Source organism: Eulemur rufifrons, chromosome 8 (assembly GCF_041146395.1).
Source record: "Eulemur rufifrons isolate Redbay chromosome 8, OSU_ERuf_1, whole genome shotgun sequence".
NCBI classification, from domain to species: domain Eukaryota; kingdom Metazoa; phylum Chordata; class Mammalia; order Primates; family Lemuridae; genus Eulemur; species Eulemur rufifrons.
Genome location: NC_090990.1, coordinates 90,454,547 through 90,475,595, shown reverse-complemented (window position 1 = coordinate 90,475,595; position 21,049 = coordinate 90,454,547). Strand labels below are relative to the sequence as shown.

The 21,049-nt window shown below is 34.2% G+C and overlaps 1 protein-coding gene across 3 annotated transcripts in view; it reads right to left on the bottom strand.

Moving 5' to 3' along the window:
* TDRD5 (tudor domain containing 5) overlaps positions 1–21,049 on the bottom strand; it is an 86,009-nt gene that overhangs the window by 11,110 nt on the left and 53,850 nt on the right. For 2 of the 3 annotated variants that reach the window (XM_069478403.1, XM_069478404.1), the window contains 2 exons: positions 10,620–10,802; positions 9,737–9,880 (listed from right to left, as the gene is read on the bottom strand). In XM_069478403.1, the coding sequence (XP_069334504.1) occupies positions 9,737–9,880; positions 10,620–10,802 (327 nt within the window). Of the gene's footprint in view, positions 1–9,736; positions 9,881–10,619; positions 10,803–20,591; positions 20,754–21,049 lie in introns of all 3 variants that reach the window. The other variant, XM_069478402.1, reaches the window with a different exon arrangement.

Below are 21,049 nucleotides of genomic sequence, written 5' to 3'. Positions count from 1 at the left end.
AGGGTCAACAATGTCAAATATTGCTGAGAAATTAGGTAAAATAAGGTTGAAACTTAATTTGGCAACATTTACTCCTATATGATGACTAGAAGGATAGATCTACTCCTAGATTGCAACTTGAAGGATATTCGCTGTAGTACTGTCTATAATCACACAAAATCATAGGAACAGATGTTCATCAGTAAGCCCATTTAAGTAAATTGTGGCATATCTGTACTTTGTAGGAGTTTAAAGAAATGAAGTAGGTTTATATGTACTGATGTGGAAAGGGATTGAATAGTATGTATATTAAGTTTTTGCATACATGTTTAGTTTCTGAAAGGATACACAAGAAACTGCTTATGGTGGAGTAGCATCGGGAGTGTAAGAGGCAGGGAAATCTTTATTTTTTCTATAACTTTCTGAACTATTTGAATTTTTTTTTAAAGAGATGGGGGTCTCGCTCTGTCACCCAGGCTAGGGTACAGTGATGCAGTCATAGCTCACTGCATGTAGCCTTGAACTCCTAGGCCCAAGCAATCCTTCCACCTCAGCCTCTGGAGTAGCTGGTACTACAGGCACATGCCACCATGCCCGGCTAATTTTAAAATTTTTTTGCCACAGTTACCCCAAGATTTGGCAACCACCCTGATCAGTCAGCAGCCATCAACATCAAAGCAAGACTCTCCACCAGCAAAAGACTCCAACTCACACTAAAGGCTCAGATGATCCTTAGCATTTTTTAGCAAGAAAGTATTTTAAAATCAAGATGTGTACATTGTTTTTTAGACAAAATGCTATTACATACTTAATAGACTACAACGTAATATAAACACAACTTTCATACACATTGGGAAACCAAAAACTTCGTGTGACTCACGTTATTGCAATATTTGCTTTATTGTGATATTTGCTCTGTTGTGGTGTTCTGGAACCAAACCTGCAATATCTCTGAGGTATACCTGACATACACACATAAATTGTTTTAGCTTATGGTGTTTGAATTTTAAAATGATGCTTTTCTGAAAAAAATCAGTACCCTTTATTATTTGTACTATGGAATTATGATGCTGTCTACTAACATAAAAATAACTACTAAATTGTGTGTGGAAGTTAACCTGTGACTTCGTCCATGACATTCAAGGTATATTTATTAAGAGACATATCATGACAGTTTGTGCTATTTTTTGCACAATGTAAATAAACAAATGAAAATTTCATGTGATTCAACCTAATATTCTCATAGACACATGTGTACATCACTATATTTACACACACACACACACACGCAAAAAAAAAAAAAAAATTTTTGTAGAGACAGGGTCCTGCTATGTTGCCCAGGCTGGTCTTGAACTCCTGGCCTCAAGTGATCCTCCCATCTCAGCCTCCCAAGGTGGGATTAGGTGTGAGCCACTGCACCTGGCCTCTATTTGAATTTTTTAATCCTGCATATGTAGTACTTCTATAATAATTTTTAAAGGCAAAAAAAGTTTGCTTGCATAGGGGATGAGAAATAAAGGTGGTAGCTAGATAGGGATATGGGATTAAAGATAAGAATGGCTAACAAACATATGAAAAAATGCTCAACATCCCTAATCATTAGGGAAATGCACATCAAAACCACAATGAGATACCACTTAACTCCAGTGAGAATGGCCTTTATCAAAAAATCCCAAAACAACACATGTTGGCATGGATGTGGAGAGACAGGAACACTCATACACTGCTGGTGGGACTGCAAACTAGTGCAACCCCTGTGGAAAGCATTATGGAGATACCTTAAACAGATTCAAGTAGACTTACCATTGATCCAGCAATCCCATTATTGGGCATATACCCAAAGGAACAAAGGTCATTCTATAACAAAGACACATGTACCCGCATGTTTATAGCAGCACAATTCACAATTGCAAAGATGTGGAAACAACCCAAATGCCCATCAATACATGAATGGATTAGTAAACTGTGGTATATGTATATCATGGAATATTACTCAGCTATAAGAAATAATGGAGATATGACATCTCTATGGTTCTCCTGGAGAAAGTTGGAACCCATTATATTAAGTGAAGTATCCCAAGAATGGAAAAACAAGCATCACATGTACTCACCAGAAAATTGGTTTCCCTGATCATCACCTAAACTCATATCTGGGAATGATACCAATCGGATATCAGACTGAGGTGGGGGGTGGGGGAGGGGATGGGTGTATGCCTACATGAAGAGTGCATTGCGCACCGTTTGGGGAATGGTCAGGCTTGAAGGTGCTGACTCGGGGAGGGGGGGTGCGAGGAGAGGATGGGTACATACCTACATGATGAGTGCAATGCGCACTGTCTGGGGAACGGACATGCCTGGAGCTTTGACTTGGGGGGACAGGCGGTACATGGGCAACGTATGTAACCTGAAATTATGTATCCCCCATAATAAGATGAAATTAAAAAAAATTTTGTTCAGATGGAAGGTACATAAACACTTTAAAATACTTATGAGAATAAGCCAGTAGAAAAGAGGTTGAAGATACAGAGGGAAGGAGAGGACTGAATCCTAAGCATAGGAAAAGAATACAGACACTTCTTTCTTGGTGACAAGGAAGAAGAAAGGATGGATTATTTCCAGTAAACAAGTTTTAACTTATTCCAGTATCTGCAATGTGCATTTCCCAGAAAGAAATGCAATACTCTCAGTGGATGTAAAGGAAAACAAGACTACTAAGCTCATCATTTACTGAACTCTAAGATTGCACTGACATTTTTTGGAGGAGACAAGAACACATTTTGTACTCATCCTGAGCTATATGCTGCTCCCTTCTTACAGTTGTTCAGTTAGCTTTCACTTCTGTAAATTCAAGTGCAAAACCTCAGTTAATTAAATTGGAAGACAGACCAAAGCAATAAAATGAATAAATAAGACACAATTTAACAGAAAATGTTACATATGTAATATTTATATATGATTGTTTTATATATATAAGTAAATGACTATATAATATATACATGTATATAACATGCATTTGGACATATACATACTCATACATACACATGCATATATAAAATGACTGTATAGGCTGGGTGCGGTAGCTCATGCCTGTAATCCTAGCACTTTGGGAGGCCAAGGCAGGAGGATTGTTTAAGGTCAGGAGTTCAAGACCAGCCTGAGCAAGAGCAAGACCCTGTCTCTACAAAACCTAGAAACATTAGCCAGGTGCTATAGTGTGCTCCTGTAGTCCCAGCTACTTGGGAGGCTGAGGCAGGAGCTGAGGAGCTGAGGCTGAGGAGGCTTGAGCCCAGGCGTGTGAAGTTTGCAGTGAGCTATGATGACACCACTGCACTCTTGCCTGGGCAACCAAGTGAGACCCTGTCTCCACAAATAATAAAATAAAATAACAAAATAAAATAACTGTATCATGAATCAGAATCACCATTAACATGGTAATGGATGGAATGACTAGTTGAAGGGTAATAGGAAAGCTCCCATCCAAGATATTAACAGATGGATGATTCCTCCCAGCTTCACATCCCTGATAGTTTTTGCTGGTTGAACTTCTGTAATTTCAAACAAGAAACTGACAAAACAGTGAAAGGATATGGTTGAGAACAGAGCATTTTTCCTTCTACTAGAAATAGCCATTTAAGTTGATGCCAATCCATTAGTCATACCCTTTACATACGGTCAAATAGCTCCTTTACTTAACTCCTTTCATCTACTCTGTTCTACAAGGAAATAATGGGTAACATTTTCAAATGCTTACTTAAATCCAAGTACATAGGATATACTACACATTCCCCTAACACATGAACCCAGTAATTTTCAAAGAAAGTAATGATAGTATTGACATTTATTCTTAGTGAATACCCTCCAAAGTCAGAAATTGTAATCACTGCTTCCTCTTCTAAATTTCCATAAGTGACATCTATAGTAATCAATCCTAGAACCTTGAGTCTGATTTTATATAATCCAACTTATTCTCCATTTTGGAAAAATTACAGAATTGCCCATTTTTGACATCCAGGCCTATCTCCAAATTGTTACAGTTCCTCAATAACAAAAATTATGAATTTTTTTCAACTTCAACGTGATTTCCAAGCCCATATTAACCATATTAATAATATTGCCATTACTACTACCATTATTACTACTTCTATCAGCTACTGATTGCTTACTATATCCCAGGCAATATACTAAGAGCTTCATTTCACTTACTATACCCAACAACCTACTTATTGGAAGGCCTTGGGCAAGTTACTTAATTTCTGTGTCAATTTTCTCTTTTAGGCGGTACAGGAGCAACATATGTAACCTGCAATTCTGTATCCCCCATAACAAGATAAAATAAAATAAAAAATAAATAAATAAAATAAATAAATAAAGAAAGAAAAAAAAATTTTTCTCTTTTAAAAATGGGGATAGTAGCACCTCTTAAGATGGTGAAGATTAAATGAGGTAACAGTTAGATGTATATAAAGTGCTTAGAACAGTGGCAGGCAAATGGTAAGTATTGAAGAAATGTCAGTAATTAATAATATCTTTATTACCAACTTACAAAGGTCACAGAGATATTAAATAGTAAAAGCCAAGTACTAAACCAGGAATTTGACTCCAGAGATGGGGCTCCTAATTATCATGAAGTTTATAACTTCTTATGGACCAATGGGCAAATTAACTTTATCAACTGAAAGGCTCAGAACACATTTATTTGAACAGAAATGCAGTTACTACAAATACATTAGAATCAGAGATGGATAAACCCTGTGATTTCTTGATTCAAAGATATGTATAGCTATCAAAAATAATGTGTGGTAGTAAGACTTCCAGTTCCAGTCATGGCGTAGTAACTTGAATCCGACTAACCCTCTCCACTCTAACATTATAAACATTGGACAAAATCAGATCTTAAAATGTATGAAGGCTAATCACTTACTTTCTCTGTGACTCACTTCTGCCATGTGTTAAATCAGGAAAATAATAATACTTACCTCACAGGATTGCTGTAAGGATTAAATGCGTTAATATACATAAAAGGCCTTAGAACTGTGTCTGGTACTTACTGAATACTGTACTGTTATTCGAGAAGTACATTCAAACAAAGGGATGGTCCTTGTACTGTTAAAGAAAAGCGGCAAGGTAGAAGCTGGTATCAACTGGTAAGTTTTGAAGTACCTGCCCTGTAGTTTCCTGGTTTAAACTTTACATAAAATGCCTATTATAATCTCTTACTTACTTGTATTCTAACAAGCTGTAAGTATTCCCATTAATGCCAGGCAGAAACAAAAATGCCTGAGTTATGTCTGCCAATGTAATAATTCAGAGTTAGTGTAAGCCTGTGGTTCCTTACCTAAAAAAATGTTTCTCATATTCTCGTTTTAGAGCCCTAAGTCATCACTGCCATAAGTAAAAAGAGGATATAAAGAAAGGGTACCTGTTCACGAACATATTTAGTTTCACTATAGGTACAATAAAATGTCAGAACCAGCGATAGAGATGAGAAAACCCAATCTTAACTATAGGTGTCCTTTGTCATTACAGATATTTATTACTGATCTATCACTACATTTTCCTTTTCCTTTTAAAGGAAGATTTCTAGTCCCTTGATTTTTACTTCACTTTAGAGATGCTATTTGATTCCTGTTTCTCAAGATTAAAAGTAGAGTATCTTCATTTTGTATCTCCTGCCTTACAAGAAGTAGGCCTCCAGAGGAGTGCCCTTTTCTTCCTATTATCCTCTTCCTTTTCCAAATATCACTCCAACATTCAATCTTTAACTTCCCATGCACACTCAGAGTAAGTAAACCTTATTCTGTGGCTATAAATGGAGTTGCTCATAAGAAAACAAGAATCCAAGTTTTTCTACTTATAGTCTAGTACTCTACTTGGCAGTACAAGCAACTGATGATAGTTTTTCTATATTTAACTATTACTATATATATTTCATACTGAAATAAAGTTTTTCTACTTATAGTCTAGTACTCTACTTGGCAGTACAAGCAACTGATGATAGTTTTTCTATATTTAACTATTACTATATATATTTCATACTGAAATGTATTCATATTCAGCCATAGTCTCTGGAACTAGTGCTAAGTAGTTAATGCTACAAAAACATATGTCTACATAAGCTCAATGTAAACATACAAGGGCCTGAAACAGGGAAATGCAAATCAAAACCACAATGAGATACCACTTAACTCCAGTGAGAATGGCCTTTATCAAAAAGTCCCAAAACAATACATGTTGGCATGGATGCGGAGAGACAGGAACACTCATACACTGCTGGTGGGACTGCAAACTAGTGCAACCCCTGTGGAAAGCAATATGGAGATACCTTAAACAGATTCAAGTAGACCTACCATTCGATCCAGCAATCCCATTATTGGGCATCTACCCAAAAGAACAAAAGTCATTCTATAAAAAAGACACCTGCACCCAAATGTTTATAGCAGCACAATTCACAATTGCAAAGATGTGGAAACAACCCAAATGCCCATCAATTCATGAGCGGATTAGTAAAATGTGGTATATGTATACCATGGAGTATTACTCAGCTATAAGAAATAACGGTGATATAGAATCTCTTATGTTCTCCTGGAAAGAGGTGGAACCCATTCTATTAAGTGAAGTATCCCAAGAATGGAAAAATAAGCACCACATGTACTCATCAGCAAATTGGTTTCCCTGATCATCACCTAAGTGCGCATCTGGGAATAACACCAATTGGGTGTCGGGCAGATGTGGGGGGTGGGGGTGTGGGAGGAGAGGAGGGGTGTATACCTACATAATGAGTGCGATGCACACTGTCTGGGGAATGGACATGCTTGAAGTTCTGACCTGGGGGGTGGTGGGGCATGGGCAATATACATAACCTAAACTTTTGTACCCCCATAATAAGCTGAAAAAAAAGGGCCTGAAACACAAACTTCAAAGTCTTCTCAATATTTTTAAAAGTATATACAGTTAATCTAAGACAGAATCTTCAGCAGCCATCAAAATCACATTGAATTCAATCTTGCCAGAGACTAGAACTTCAATCTAAGACCATAAATGATACAATTTAAATTTATGAAATATGTCATAATGAAATCTATGAAACAGGCTAATGATTTAAAAGTCAAATGACTTAATAGATTTAAATACTTAGTTTTATTTTCAAACTGAAACACAGTTGAGCACCCCAATCCAAAATTCCAAAATCTGCAATGCTCCAAAATCGAAAACTTTTTGAGCACTGACATGATGCCACAACGTAGAAGATTCCACACCTGACCTTATGTGACAGGCTGCAGTCAAAACACAGTCGAAACTGTTTCATGCACAAAATTATTTAAAATATTATATAAAATTACCTTCAGGCTACCTGTATAAGGTGTATATGAAACATAAATGAATTTCACATTTAGACCCAAGACATCTCCTTATGTGTATGCAAATATTCCAAGATCCCAAAAATCTGAAATCTGAAAGACTTCTGGTCCCAAGCATTTCAGATAAGGGATAGTCAACCTGTATGGTAAGTACTCTGTTGTTTTAGAATAGGGGTAGAAAAAGAAAATATACCCTAAGAGGTGCATTATGACACAGTAAAGAATTATTTTACCTTTGTAAATAAATACTCTTTATGGAGTATAAAGTAATATTATAAAACTACATAAAAGTTTAAACTCATACTTCATGATTTCAAAATTTATTAAAAAACTATAGTAATCAAGACAATGTGGCACCGGTGTAGGGACAGACATACAGAAAATAGAATTAGGAGTCCAGAAATAAACCGGACCATTTATACTCAATTGATTTTCAATAAGGGTGCCAAGACAATTCATGGGGAAATTATCTTTTCAACAAATAGTGCCAGGACAACTGAATGTCCACATGCAAAAGAATGAAGTCGGACCTCCTATCTTGTACCATTAAAAAAAAAAAAAAAAAAAAAATTTAACTCAAAATGGATCAATGACCTAAATTTAAGAGCTAAAACTCTTAGAAAAAACATAGGTGTAAATCTTTTTAACCTTGGATCAGGCAATGGTTTATTAGACATGATACCAAGAGCTCAAGTAACGAAAGAAAAAAATTGGATTTAATTTAAAAAAAAAAAACCAAAAAACTACTTTTGTCCTGCAAAGAACACCATCAAGAAAGTGAAAAGACCTACATGATGAGTGTGATACGCACTGTCTGGGGAATGGACACGCTTGAAGTTCTGACTCAGGGGGGATGGGGGGGCATGGGTAATATATATAACCTGAACTTTTGTACCCCCATAATAAGCTGAAATAAAAAAAAAAAAAGAAAAGAAAGTAAAAAGACAACCAACAGAATAGAAAAATTTGAAAATATATTTGATAAGGGACTTGTAATATAATATTTTATTATATCTGAATATTAAAAAGATGCATAACTTAAAAATGGGCAAAAAATCTGAATAGATATTTTGCCAAAGAAGATAAACAAATGACCAATAAACACATGAAAAGATGCTCAAATCAGTGGCCATCAGAAATATGCAAATCAAAACCATAATGACACACCTTTCATACCTACTAGGCATGGCTATAACCAAAAGGAAAGATAATAAGTGATACGGAGAAATTAGAACCCTCTTACTTGCTGGTGGGAACGTAAAATGATATGACCACTTTGGAAAACAGTATGGCAGTTCCACACAATGTTAAAAATAGAGTTACCGTATGACCCAGCAAAATGTGGTATATTATACAATGTAATATTGTTTAGCCCTGAAAAGGAAGAAAGTACTGATTCATGCCACAAAACATTATTCTAGGTGAAAGAAGACAATCACAAAAGACCATATATACTGTATAACATTTAAGAATAGGCAAATCTGTAGATTTAGAAAGCAGATTAGTAGTTGCCTAAGGCTGTGGGAGGATGAGGAAAGGGTTTTACTGCTAATGAGTATGAGGTTTTTTTTGAGGGGGTGATAAAAATGTTCTAAACTAGATTATAGTCATTTTTGCACAACTCTGTGTACATGAAAAACATTGAATTACACACTTTAAATAGTGGATTATAATATTATATGAATTATATTTCAATAAAGCTGTTATTTTTTAAAAAGCTACATGAGAAACAAAATATAACATCCTATTATAGCCTAAAACTAAATCTATGCTCTTAAGGAAACTACATTTCTGGAACCAACTGTTGTATGTAATCCAGAATGACTTTATCATTGCTGTCACACAAAGTAACCATATTGGCAAGGAAATGTATCACTTAGAAGATTCACATTCCCCAAATCTGCTTTTCCACAAGTCTTCTAGACTTAAGGTCTTTATTTTCAATGAAACTCATAAAAGTAAAGAGGCCTGGTAGCCAAATTTCATGATTCACACAAATTGTCCTGTTGTTTTCAGGATGCTTATACTATATTTGAGAAACATGGGGAAAAAAAGGATTTTGTGCCAAGGTTACTGCTTTCGGCCAAGGCAATGTTAAAATAAATGGGTCTAGATTATAGGACAGATATAGAGCTTAACATTTATGGCTAAGTTATAGGAAAATACCAACTTTTTCTTTCCCTAACATAGAGACTTATTCTTTTAATTCTAGGATCAGGTTTTTCTTCTGAAGAGATGAATAACTATATTAAGTTAATTGAAATAATTTAAAATCAACACATATTTTATGTATATGTGTTCTACCAACTGCTAAGAGTTATTAACCACAATTTTACTTTCTAAAAATGAAAGTACTTTCTCATGCAAACCTGTCACAATAACATTCATTAGATATTTACCTTTTGAATCCCAGTTGTGCCAGTATGTTTTTCCTGAGCACCCAGTCCTTCTGGTTTTTGAACTTCTACTTTCATTCCATTCACAGGGCCTGAAAGCTGCCATGAATCATCCCATATATCTTTGGATGTAGAAAAACACCAATCCTATGAAGAAAAAAACTACATCAATAATGTGAAATATGGTGCCACATGGTCCTAAAAGAGGATAACTTGGGCAAGGTAAAGGCAAGGAGGCAATGCATATTAAACAAGAAAAGGTATTAACTTTCTATATAGGTGTGATTTTCCTCCTTGTTTTATTGGTCCATACCCAACATCTTGAACTTCTTTAAACACCTGGATCTCAAAAATAAATACAACTCTCTTGTAGTATTTTCTTTAATACTTTTTTCATGGTTAGATGATTTCCATAATCATGCAGTGTTTAAACAACACAAATACTACGGAGCAACTTCAGATATTTCTTTCTTACAACTGTGGAAAATAAATTTTAAATATATATAATTGGGCCCAACTTAGCAAATATCTGTCTGCAGAAATCCAGAGGTTATATATAAGGCTAATACAACAAAAATAAAATTAGAGAAAATAGTTTCTTTAGTTTATTTATAGATCCTTAGGGCTTGACTAGGGGCCAACGATAAGATAAAAATCATAATGATTGAAAAGCCAGGTATGTTCAATAAGCCCATGGTTTATTCCTCTGCAGAATCCTCTGTCCCCCTACCTACCACTACCAATTTAAAAAATCATTTATTCTTTTAATTATGCTCTGATAAGTCCTTTTGAATTCTAGAATGATAGCTTTCCTGAGGCCTGAACAATTAAATTTAAATTTCCTTTGATCAGTAGTGATTTGCTTTCTATTTTCCAAGGTTCCAACCTTCTGTGGCATTTCTTCACATGATGGATACTGTTTCTTTCCACCAAGCCTTGAGGTAAATAGATGGGAGGCAGCATCATCTCTGTTTCCCATCTTAGCCTGCAGAGGTAACCAGTTCTCATCCCAAATATCATCACCTATGGTCACTGACTCCAGGCATGGCATTCCAGTGGGGATATCATCCTATGATGTATCAGAATACAGAGAAAAACAATAATTTACAGTTCCTATATGAGCATGTTTTAAAATTTAGGTTTAGAATTTTTTCCTGACTCCAGGTACTGCTGGCAATTTGAATACAGAATTTATTACTCTTTGCCTCCTGAAATGTCACCAACATAGAAATAAAGAGATTTAAGGTATATACTTCATGGTCAAAGAGAACAGAAGAGGAGAAAGCACCATCTACATTTTGGATACAGGAAAGCAGACAAGTGACAACTGATTAAGCAGTTCTGAGAAAGTGGAATCCTGAGCCAGTAGTGTGAAAAACTGAAAAGCAACCCAAATTTATACCATACATATCTTGAAAACTCAGAAATTGGTACTACAAGGTTTAAGGAAGTGAGGGGATAAATGGGAACGAAAACAAGAACACTGGTTGAAAGTCTGTGTGAACAGGAGTTAGATCTCCAGATACCTTCCCCTATTCCAAGGACTCAGGCAACTATACTTCTTCTACCTGCAAGAAGAGCAGATAGTTTTCTGGAAGGACCAGAGGGATATTCTGCAGGGTAAAACTGAGGGTGGAACAAGCATAGTAAAAATTATTTAAAAATTAAGTGAAGCTTTTTATGTTGAATAGATAGATTCCTGGCCCTCTTTTCAACAGTAAAACAGAAATGAAAGCATGCATGAACTTGAAAACAGAGTCAGAGAAATTATCTAAACAACAGAGAAGTAAAGACCGGAAAAGACCCCAAAAAGCAAACAAACAAAAAAATCAAAACAGAGTGTCAGGGACTTGTGGAATAATAAGAAAAATATGTAACATTTGTGTCATCGAAGTCTCAGAAGGAGAATAAAAAGAATGCAGCGCAGAAAAATAATTTCAAGAAATATGGCTGAAAATCCCAAATTTAGTGAAAGTTATAAAGCTACAGATTCAAGAAGTTTAGCAAACTCCAAACAAGATAAATCCAAAGAAATCCATGCCTAGACAGGTTATAATCAACCTGCTGAAACCTAAAGACAAAGAAACTACCTTGAATGTAGCCAGAGAAAAATAACACATTATTTATAGAGGTAGAACAATTTCAATTACTGTAAATTTTTGCATCAGAAACCATTAAGGCCTAAAAGAAATGGAATGAAATTGTTAAAGTGCTAAAAGAAAAGAACTGGCAACACAGATTTCTATGTCCAGCAAACATATCCTTTAAGAATGAAGAAATAAATACATTTTCAATGAAGAACTAAGAGAATTCATTATCTACAGACCTGTGCCAAACGAAGTTCTTTGGACAGAAAGAAGATGATATCAAAAGGAAACCTGGAACATCAGAAAAAGGAAGAGCAACAGAAATGATAAATATTTGCTTAAATTTAATAGTCTATTCTTCTCCTATTGGATTTTTTTTATAATAGAATGTGTCAAAAGGTGGAAAGCAAAAAATACAACACCATAAATTTTTAATATCAGTAGATGTAATAAAATAGACATGGATAGTATAAAGGAGGCAGAAAGGGGTAAAAGACCTATATGGTGGTAAGATATCAACATTCCACTCAAAGTGATAAAATACTGATTAAGTCTCCGGTAAGAAGTCAAGAATGTATATTGTAATTCCTAGAGCAACCACCAAAAAAGCTATGGAAATAGATATAATAAAAATAGATAAATTAAAATGGAATACTAAAAATGCTCAAATAACCTAAAACAAGACAGGAAATTGGAAACAGAGGAATGAAAATAAGGGGAACAAATAAAATAATAAAATGGTAGATTTAAAATCAAAATATATCACATTAAATGTAAATGGTCTAAACACACTAATTAAAATTCAGATTGTCAGGATGGTTTAAAAAATAACCAAACCATATGCTATCTCAAGAAAATTACTTCAAATATAATGATATAAGTAGGCTAGAACTAAAAGGATGGACAAAGATATACCATGCAAACACTAGAACAAAAAAAAAAAAGAAAAAAGAAAGCTGGAATGGCTATATTGATATCAGATAATATAGGCGTCAGTGGGGAAAAAAGTAGCCTTCAGAGCAAAAAAAGTAACTACAGATAAAGAAAGACATTTTCATAATGATAAAAGGGTCAATTCACCAAGAAAAGATAATAATCCTAAATGGATGAGACCTAAGGATAGAGCTTCAAAATATACAAAGAAAAACTGACAGAAAGGACAAATAGACAAAATCTAAGATTATAGGTAGAAACCTCAACATTCTTCTCAGTAATCTATAAAATTAGTAGATAGCAAAGATATAGAAGAACTAAATGATACCCCCAATCAACTGGATCTGACATTTACAGAACACTTCACCCAACAGCAGAATACACATTTTTTTCAAAAACACATTGACATTTACCTGGCTAGACCATACCCTGTGTTGACAAAACAAACTTTAACAAATTTAAAGACTGAAAGTATGTTCTAAGACCATATTAAACTGTAAATAAATAACAGAAAGTTAACATGAAAATCTCCAAATACTTGGAAATTACACAACGTACTTCTAAATAATCCATGAGTGAAGGATGGTATCTCAAAATAAATTAGAAAAATATTTGAACTGAATGACAATACAATCATTCAAATTTGTGAGATGCAGCTAAGGTGATATGTAGAGACTTGTGGCCTGAAATGCTTATATTAGAAAAGAAGAAAGGTCTTTCATAGGACAAACTTCTACGGGGAAAAAGAAAAAAAAAAAAAAAAAAAAACGGTCTCAAATCAATAATCTAAGTTTCCAGTTTGAAAAATTAGAAAAAGTAAAAGAATAAAGAGAAGAAATCAATGAATTTGAAAACAGAAAGACAACAGGTAAAATCAATGACATCAAACACTTATTTGCAGGGTGAGGAGGTAGAAGTCAATAAAATTGATAAATCTCTGGTAAGACTGACAGAAGACAAATTGTGAACACTAGGAATGAAAGAAGAGGTTATCACTTCAGACCTGCAGATAATAAAAGGATTATAAGGAAATACTATTAATGTATATAATTCTACATACATAGAATTGACAACTTAGGTGAAATGAACCAATTCATCATTCAGTAACTTAAATAATATGAACTAATTCCTCAAAACCCACAAAATACTCAAACTAACCTAAGATGAAATAGTGAATTTGAATAATATTGTATCTATTAAAGCAATTGACTTTGTAGTTTAAATTCTCCTGGGAAAAAAAAAAATCCCAGGCCCAGACAGTTTTACTAAAGTAATCTACCAAATATTTATGGAATTGAGGGATTAATTCCCAAAAAAAAAAACCTGATTTTACATAATCTCTCCTCCAAAATAGAAAAGGAACACTTCCCGATTCATTTTATAAAGTCAGTACCACCCTGATATTAAAGGATACAACAACAAAGAAAGAAAACTACAGACCAATATCTGTCATGAACTTAGAGGGAAAAACCCTCAACAAAATATTGGCAAACCAAATTCAACAACATAAAAGAATTACATACCACGACCAAGTGGTGTTTATTTTATATATGTGAGACTGTTTTAAAATTTGAAACTCAAATCAATGTAATCCACCATATGAATGATCCAAAGAAAAAATGATTTTATCAACTGATGAAAAAGTATTTGACAAAATAAACACCAATTTGTGAGAAAAACTTTCAGAAAAATAGAAATGGGGGGAATTACTTCAATTTAATGAAAACATCTATACAAAAATTAGAACTAACATTATACTTAATGCTTTCCCCCCAAGATAAGGACAAGTTTGTCTCTCACCATTTGTGTTCAATATAGTCCTAGAAGTTCTAGCCAATTGCAATAAGGCAAGAAACAGAAATAAAAGGCATGTAGATCAGAAAGAAAAAAATAAAACTGACCATATTTGTAGATGACATGATTGTGTATGTAGAAAATCCCAAGGAATCTACAAGAAAATCTCCTAAGTGAGAAAGATCATAGTATATAAGATTGACACACATACCCAAAAATCAATTGCATTTCTATATACAAGCAATGAACATGCAGAAACTGATATTAAAAACATTATTTATAATCACACCAAATAACTTTAGGTATACACTTAGTAAAACATGTGCAGAACCTATATACTGAAAAATTTTAAATGCTGAGGTAAGAAAAAGAACTAAATAAATGGAGAGATATACAATGTTCATGTATCAGAAGACGACATAATAAAGATCTCCCCTAAAATGTATCAAATAATTTAATGCAATTCCTATCAAAATCTCAGCAAGGTATTTTCGTGGACATAGACAAACTTATTCCAAAATTTATATGGAAAGGCACAGAACCTAAAATAGCTTAAACATGGAGCATGGTACTGGCATAAAAACAGACACAGAGACCAATGGAACAGAATAAGGAACCCAGAAATAAATCCACACATTTACAGTCAATTGATTTTCAACAAAGATGCCAAGAACATACAATGGAGAAAGCAGTCCCTTCAAAAAATGGTACTGGGACAACTGGATATCTACATGAAGAAGAATGAAATTAGACCCTTATCTTATACCATATGCAAGAATCAACTCAAATGCATTAAAGACTTAAATGTAAGACTAAAAACTGTAAAATAACTAGAATAAAACATAGGGGGAAAGCTCCATGACATTGGTCTGGGCAATGATGTTTTGGATATGACCCCAAAAGCACAGGCAACAAAAGCAAAAATAGACATATGGGATTACCTCCATCTAAAAGGCTTCTTGGCAAAGGAAGCAATCAACAGAGTAAAGAAACAACCTAAAGAATGGGAGAATATTTGCAAACCATACATCTGATAAGGTGTTAATCTCCAAAGGAACTCAACTCAATTGTAAGAAAACAAATAACCTGATTTTAAAAATGCCCAAAGGACATGAATAGACCTTTCTTAAAACAAGATAAACAAATGGCCAACAGGTATATGAAAAAATGCTCAACATCACTAATCAGAATGATGCAAATTAAAACGACGAGGAGATAATCACTTTTTATCAGTTAGAATGGCTAGCATAAAAAAGACAAAATATAAGTATTGGCAGGGATTTGGAGGAAAGGGAACCCTTGCACACTGTTGGTGAGGATGTAAATTAGCACAGCTATTACAGAATACAGTATGGAGGTTTCTTGAAGAATTAAAAATTGAATGACCATATGATCCAATAATCCCACTACTGGGTGTATGTCCAAAGGAAATGAAATTAGTATCTCAAAATATATCTGCACTCCCGTGTTCGCTGCAGTGTTACACACAAACAGCCAAAATATGGATCAACCTAAGCGTCCATCAACAGATGAATGGATAAATATGTGTCACAATGTAATACTATTCAGCCTTCAAAAAGAATAAAGTCCTGTCATTTGTAACAAAATAGATGAGCCTGGAAAACATTATGTTAAATGAAATAAGCCAGGCACAGAAAAATAACACATGATCCCACTTACCTGTGAAATCTAAAAAAGTTGAACTCACAGAAACAGAGAGTAAAATGGTGGTTACCAGAGGCTAAGGGATAGAGGGACTAGGGAGATGTTGATTAAAGGTCTCAAAATTTCAAGACAAGAGGAATAAGTTCAAGAGGTCTACTGTACATTATGTTGACTGCAGTTAATAACATATTGTGTACCCCAAAACTGCTGAGAGTAGATTTTAAGTGTTCTCGCCAAAAATAAAATAAAATAAATATGTGAGGTAATGCATATACATACACAATGTATACATATATTAAAACATTGCATACATATATACAATTTTACTTGTCAATTAAAAAACAGGAAAATAAAGATCTATAAAAACCATAAAAGGGAAATAAAATCAATTCTATATAATCTTTTCTAGAACACAGAAGAGGGGACAACACTTCCAGACTCCTTTTATGAGGCACTACCCTGGTATAAAAATCAGACAAAACAGTACAAGAAATCTACAGACCAATCAATATCCCTCATGAAAACAGACATAAAAATCTCAAACAAAATTCTAGCAAATAGAATTCAGCAATACATAAAAAGAATAATTCTCCATGACCATTTGGAGTTTATACCAGGAATGCCAGATTAATTCAATAATTGAAAATTAATGTAATACATACTAGTAGAATAAAATAGAAATCATACTAATATATGCAGAAAAATACTTTAACAAAATTCAACATCCATGCATGATAAAAACTTTCAGCAGGACAAGAAAGTCCTCTCTCACACTCCTGTTCAATATCATATTTGAGATCCTAGCCAGTGCAATAACAAGGTGGAAAGAAAGATAAAAACTTACGGTTTGGGAAAGAAGAAATAAAACTGCATTAGTTTGCAGACAACTTTATGTAGAAAAATCACAAAGGAATCTACAAAACACCTCCCAGAATTAATAGGTGAGGTCAGCTAGTCCACAAGATACAAGGTCAAAACACACCCACAAAAACAATTTCTATATATGAGCACTGAAAATATGAAACTGGAGGAAAAAATCATTTACAATAGCTCCCAAAATAAATAATTAGGTATAAAGCTCACAGAACATGTACAGTTTCCATATACTGAAAATTGTATCACTGTGTTGAAGAAATAAAAGAAAATCTAAGTAAATGGAAAAATATGCTATATATACAGATTAAGATATCAACTTTTCTCAAATTTATCTATACATTTAATACTCCAAAGTTCTAGGTATGCATAAGCTGATTATAAAATTTACAAAGAAAAAGGAACCAAAATATTGAAAATAATTTTGAAAAAGAAATATAAAGTAGGAGGAACCATACTACCTGATTTTAAGAGGTACTATAAAGCTATAGTAATCAAGACAGTGTGGTATGGATGAAAGGACAGATATATAGATCAACAAAGAAGAATACAGAGTCTAGAAATATGGACAGCTGATTTTTGGTCTTCAAAGGCAATTTAATGGAGATAGGATAGTTTCCTCAACAAATGGTATTGGAACATATGCATACATATTCAACAAAATAAATCCTGAGCTAAATCTTACACCTTGTATTAAAATTAACTCAAGGTGTCTTACACTGAAAACACTGTACATAATAGAAAAAAGTGGATACATTGGATTTTCTCAAAATTAAAAACTTGCTGTATGAAAGACACTGTTAAGAGAATAAAAAGACAAGCCACAAGTGGCAGAATATATTTGAAAATCACATATCTGACAAAGAACTAGTATCCAGAATATATAAAGAACTCATAAAGCTCAATATTAACAAACAATCCAATCAAAAAAAGGGGAAAAGTCTTGAACAGACATTTCATCAAGAAATATGTACTTCCCTGATCACCACCTAAATATAAATCTGGGAACGACACCAATTGGATATCAGACTGAGGTGGGGGGTGGGGGAGGGGATGGGGGTATGCCTACACAATGAGTGCATTGCGCACCGTTTGGGGAATGGTAACGCTTGAAGGTGCTGACTCGGGAAGGAGGGAGTGGGGAAGGGAGGGATATATACCTACATGATGGGTGCAACGCGCACGACCTGGGGAACAGACACGCCTGGAGCTCTGACTTGGGGGGAAAGGCGGTACAGGAGCAACGTATGTAACCTGCAATTCTGTATCCCCCATAACAAGATGAAATAAAAAAAAAAAAAAAAAAGAAAAGGATAATTTGAGCTCTGAGACAGGCTCACAGAGGGAAGATACGTTGGAGAGAGGCAGATGATCAAGGATCATATATTAAAGAATACACAGTGTTAGGAAGCAGAAAGAGTAAAGAGAATGTTAGGTAAAACAGTCAGAAAATGGCAGGGAAAAGAGAAAGAAATTGGATCCTTTTTTCTAGTGAACATAAGAGTAAATCAGCTTGTGATGTTCTTTGAGAATTGAAAGGGTTGTCTAACAGAATACTAACTTGATGTGTAGGAATAAAATCTCTTGCCACGATGGGTTATACTAATAGAACCACAACGTATCAGGGCCACAAAGATTTTCAATGGTTGTATCCCAAGGTAAGATTTTAAAAGATACGAGGAATTAAACAAGTCCAAATGGCTGTTTTACAGTCTATGGAACAAGAATGAATGCAAACATTTGGAGAAAATTCAAATAGATGTAAACAAGATGACCAGCTTTGTTTGTCACTCTTGGTCCTCTGCCTTATTATAAATACATTCTGCAGTCTTCATCATTCCAGAAAATAAATTAATTACATGATTCTTTCATATTTGAACATATTTGGGAAAATAAAATTGTCCCCCAAAAGCTTTTATAATGAATTGACATAATATGAAATAAAAATCAAAAGAAAGTAAAAAAAAAGAAATATGTACTGATGGCAACTAAGCTCATGGGAAGATGTTCAACATAATTAGTCTCTAGGGAAATGCAAATTAAAGCCATGCTGTGAAACCACTACACACCTATTTCAATATCTAAAAATAAAAATTACCGACAATACCAAGCGCTGAGAAGGATATGGAGCAATTGGAACTTGTACATTGTTTGTCGGAATGAAAAATGGTTCAGCCACACTGGAAAACACTTTGACATACACCTACCACATAAGCCAGCAATCCTACTCCTGGATTTTTACCCTAGATAAATGAAGCTTATGTTCACATAAAAGCCTGTACACGAATATTTATAGCCACTCTATTCGTAATGACCCCAAACAGGAAACAACCCAAAATCCTTCAATGGGTGAAGGGATATACAAACTGTGAAATATCCATACAATAAAATACAATTCAGCAATCAAAATGAACTATTGATACATGCAAAACAACTTGGATGAATCTCAAAGGTATGTTGAATGAAAGAAGCCAATCTCAAAAGGTTACATACTGTATGATTCCACTTACATGACAGTCCTGAAAAGTAAAACTAGACTAACGGAAAACAGATCAATAGTTGCCAGGGGTTAGGGATGTGGGGAGACTGTGATTACAAAGCAGTTATTTCAGGTGATGGAGGTGTTCTGCATCCTGATTGTGGTATTGGTTACAGAATTTTTACAGAACTGTTACAGACTAGTTACAGAAATCTAAGCATGTATTAAAATTGATACATTACACCAAAAGAAAATCAATTTTACTGTATGTTAATTTAAAAAGAAAGAAATATTAACATGAAAGAAAATTATGCAGGAAAGAAAAAGGTGTCATGGCATACTACTTGGCTAAGCCATGAATTGCATTTGCATAATCATAATAATGTAAATACTGAATGGTAATCTAATAGAAATTTTGATATACTATTAATATATTAGTGAGATGGTAGGGGAGGGGACAGAAAGGATATGTTTGTGTGTGGTGGGGGTGAAAGGATGAAAGAACTAACCCTCATCTTTCATAGTTGGAAATCCATAGATACTGAAACTGAAAAATCAGGAAATAACATAAGCATGTTATTTAATGAAAGACATAGAGGTAAATTCCAAGAGCAGCATCTAAAAGAGATGAAATAGTTGCTCTGGGAAATAGAAAATGTAGGAGAAGGGGAGGACTCTAGGTTATGTGTATATAACCATTTGATTAATATAAAAATACATCCTCTAGAAAGTTATAAACATTTTTCCTAATGCGTTTTTGCTAATACTGTTTCTAAATACTAGGTTCTAAACATGGCATAATTTTTAAAAATTGCCCAAAGCCATGGGATAATCACCAACCTATCAAAGCCAGATAATGCCTTTTTTGTGATCACGGCTATTTGCTACCACTGTGGTCTTGGTGACCGTTGAAAAGAGAATTTGTAATACTGAAAGCAGTGAGGTTTAAAGAACTATTTTATTCCAGTTCTCTTCACTTATGAATTTATTGATTACATATTCACAAAACTATCTTTCGTTTTCCTACCTCATTTTCTTCCTTCAGATCCTTTGCCTCTGGGATGGACCACCACTCTGGATCGTCTTCACAGCTCTTATGGGTTTTCAAAGAACTGAATTCAGAATCCTTTAATGGCTCCTTTGACTCAGATTTAAGGTGACTGGCAGATTTCTCAACATTAATATCTTGCTAGTAGATATGAAAGAGAAATTGTTTCAATATTAATGCTATTTCCAAAAGCAATATGCCTATAAATTTGGGAGGGATTTTTCATACAAATGCTGCATTATTTCACAGCTTTATCCATGACCCTAGGTCTTCTCATTCTGCTAAACTAGTTCAGGCCAATAAGCATTAATTGAGCACATATATTATGAAATATCTACAGGATGGTTCTGTGGATACAAAGATGAATGCAACAGGTTCCATCTCTAAAGGAACTAAAAAAGAATAGTGGGAAGACAAACAATCCGGTGCAGTCTTCT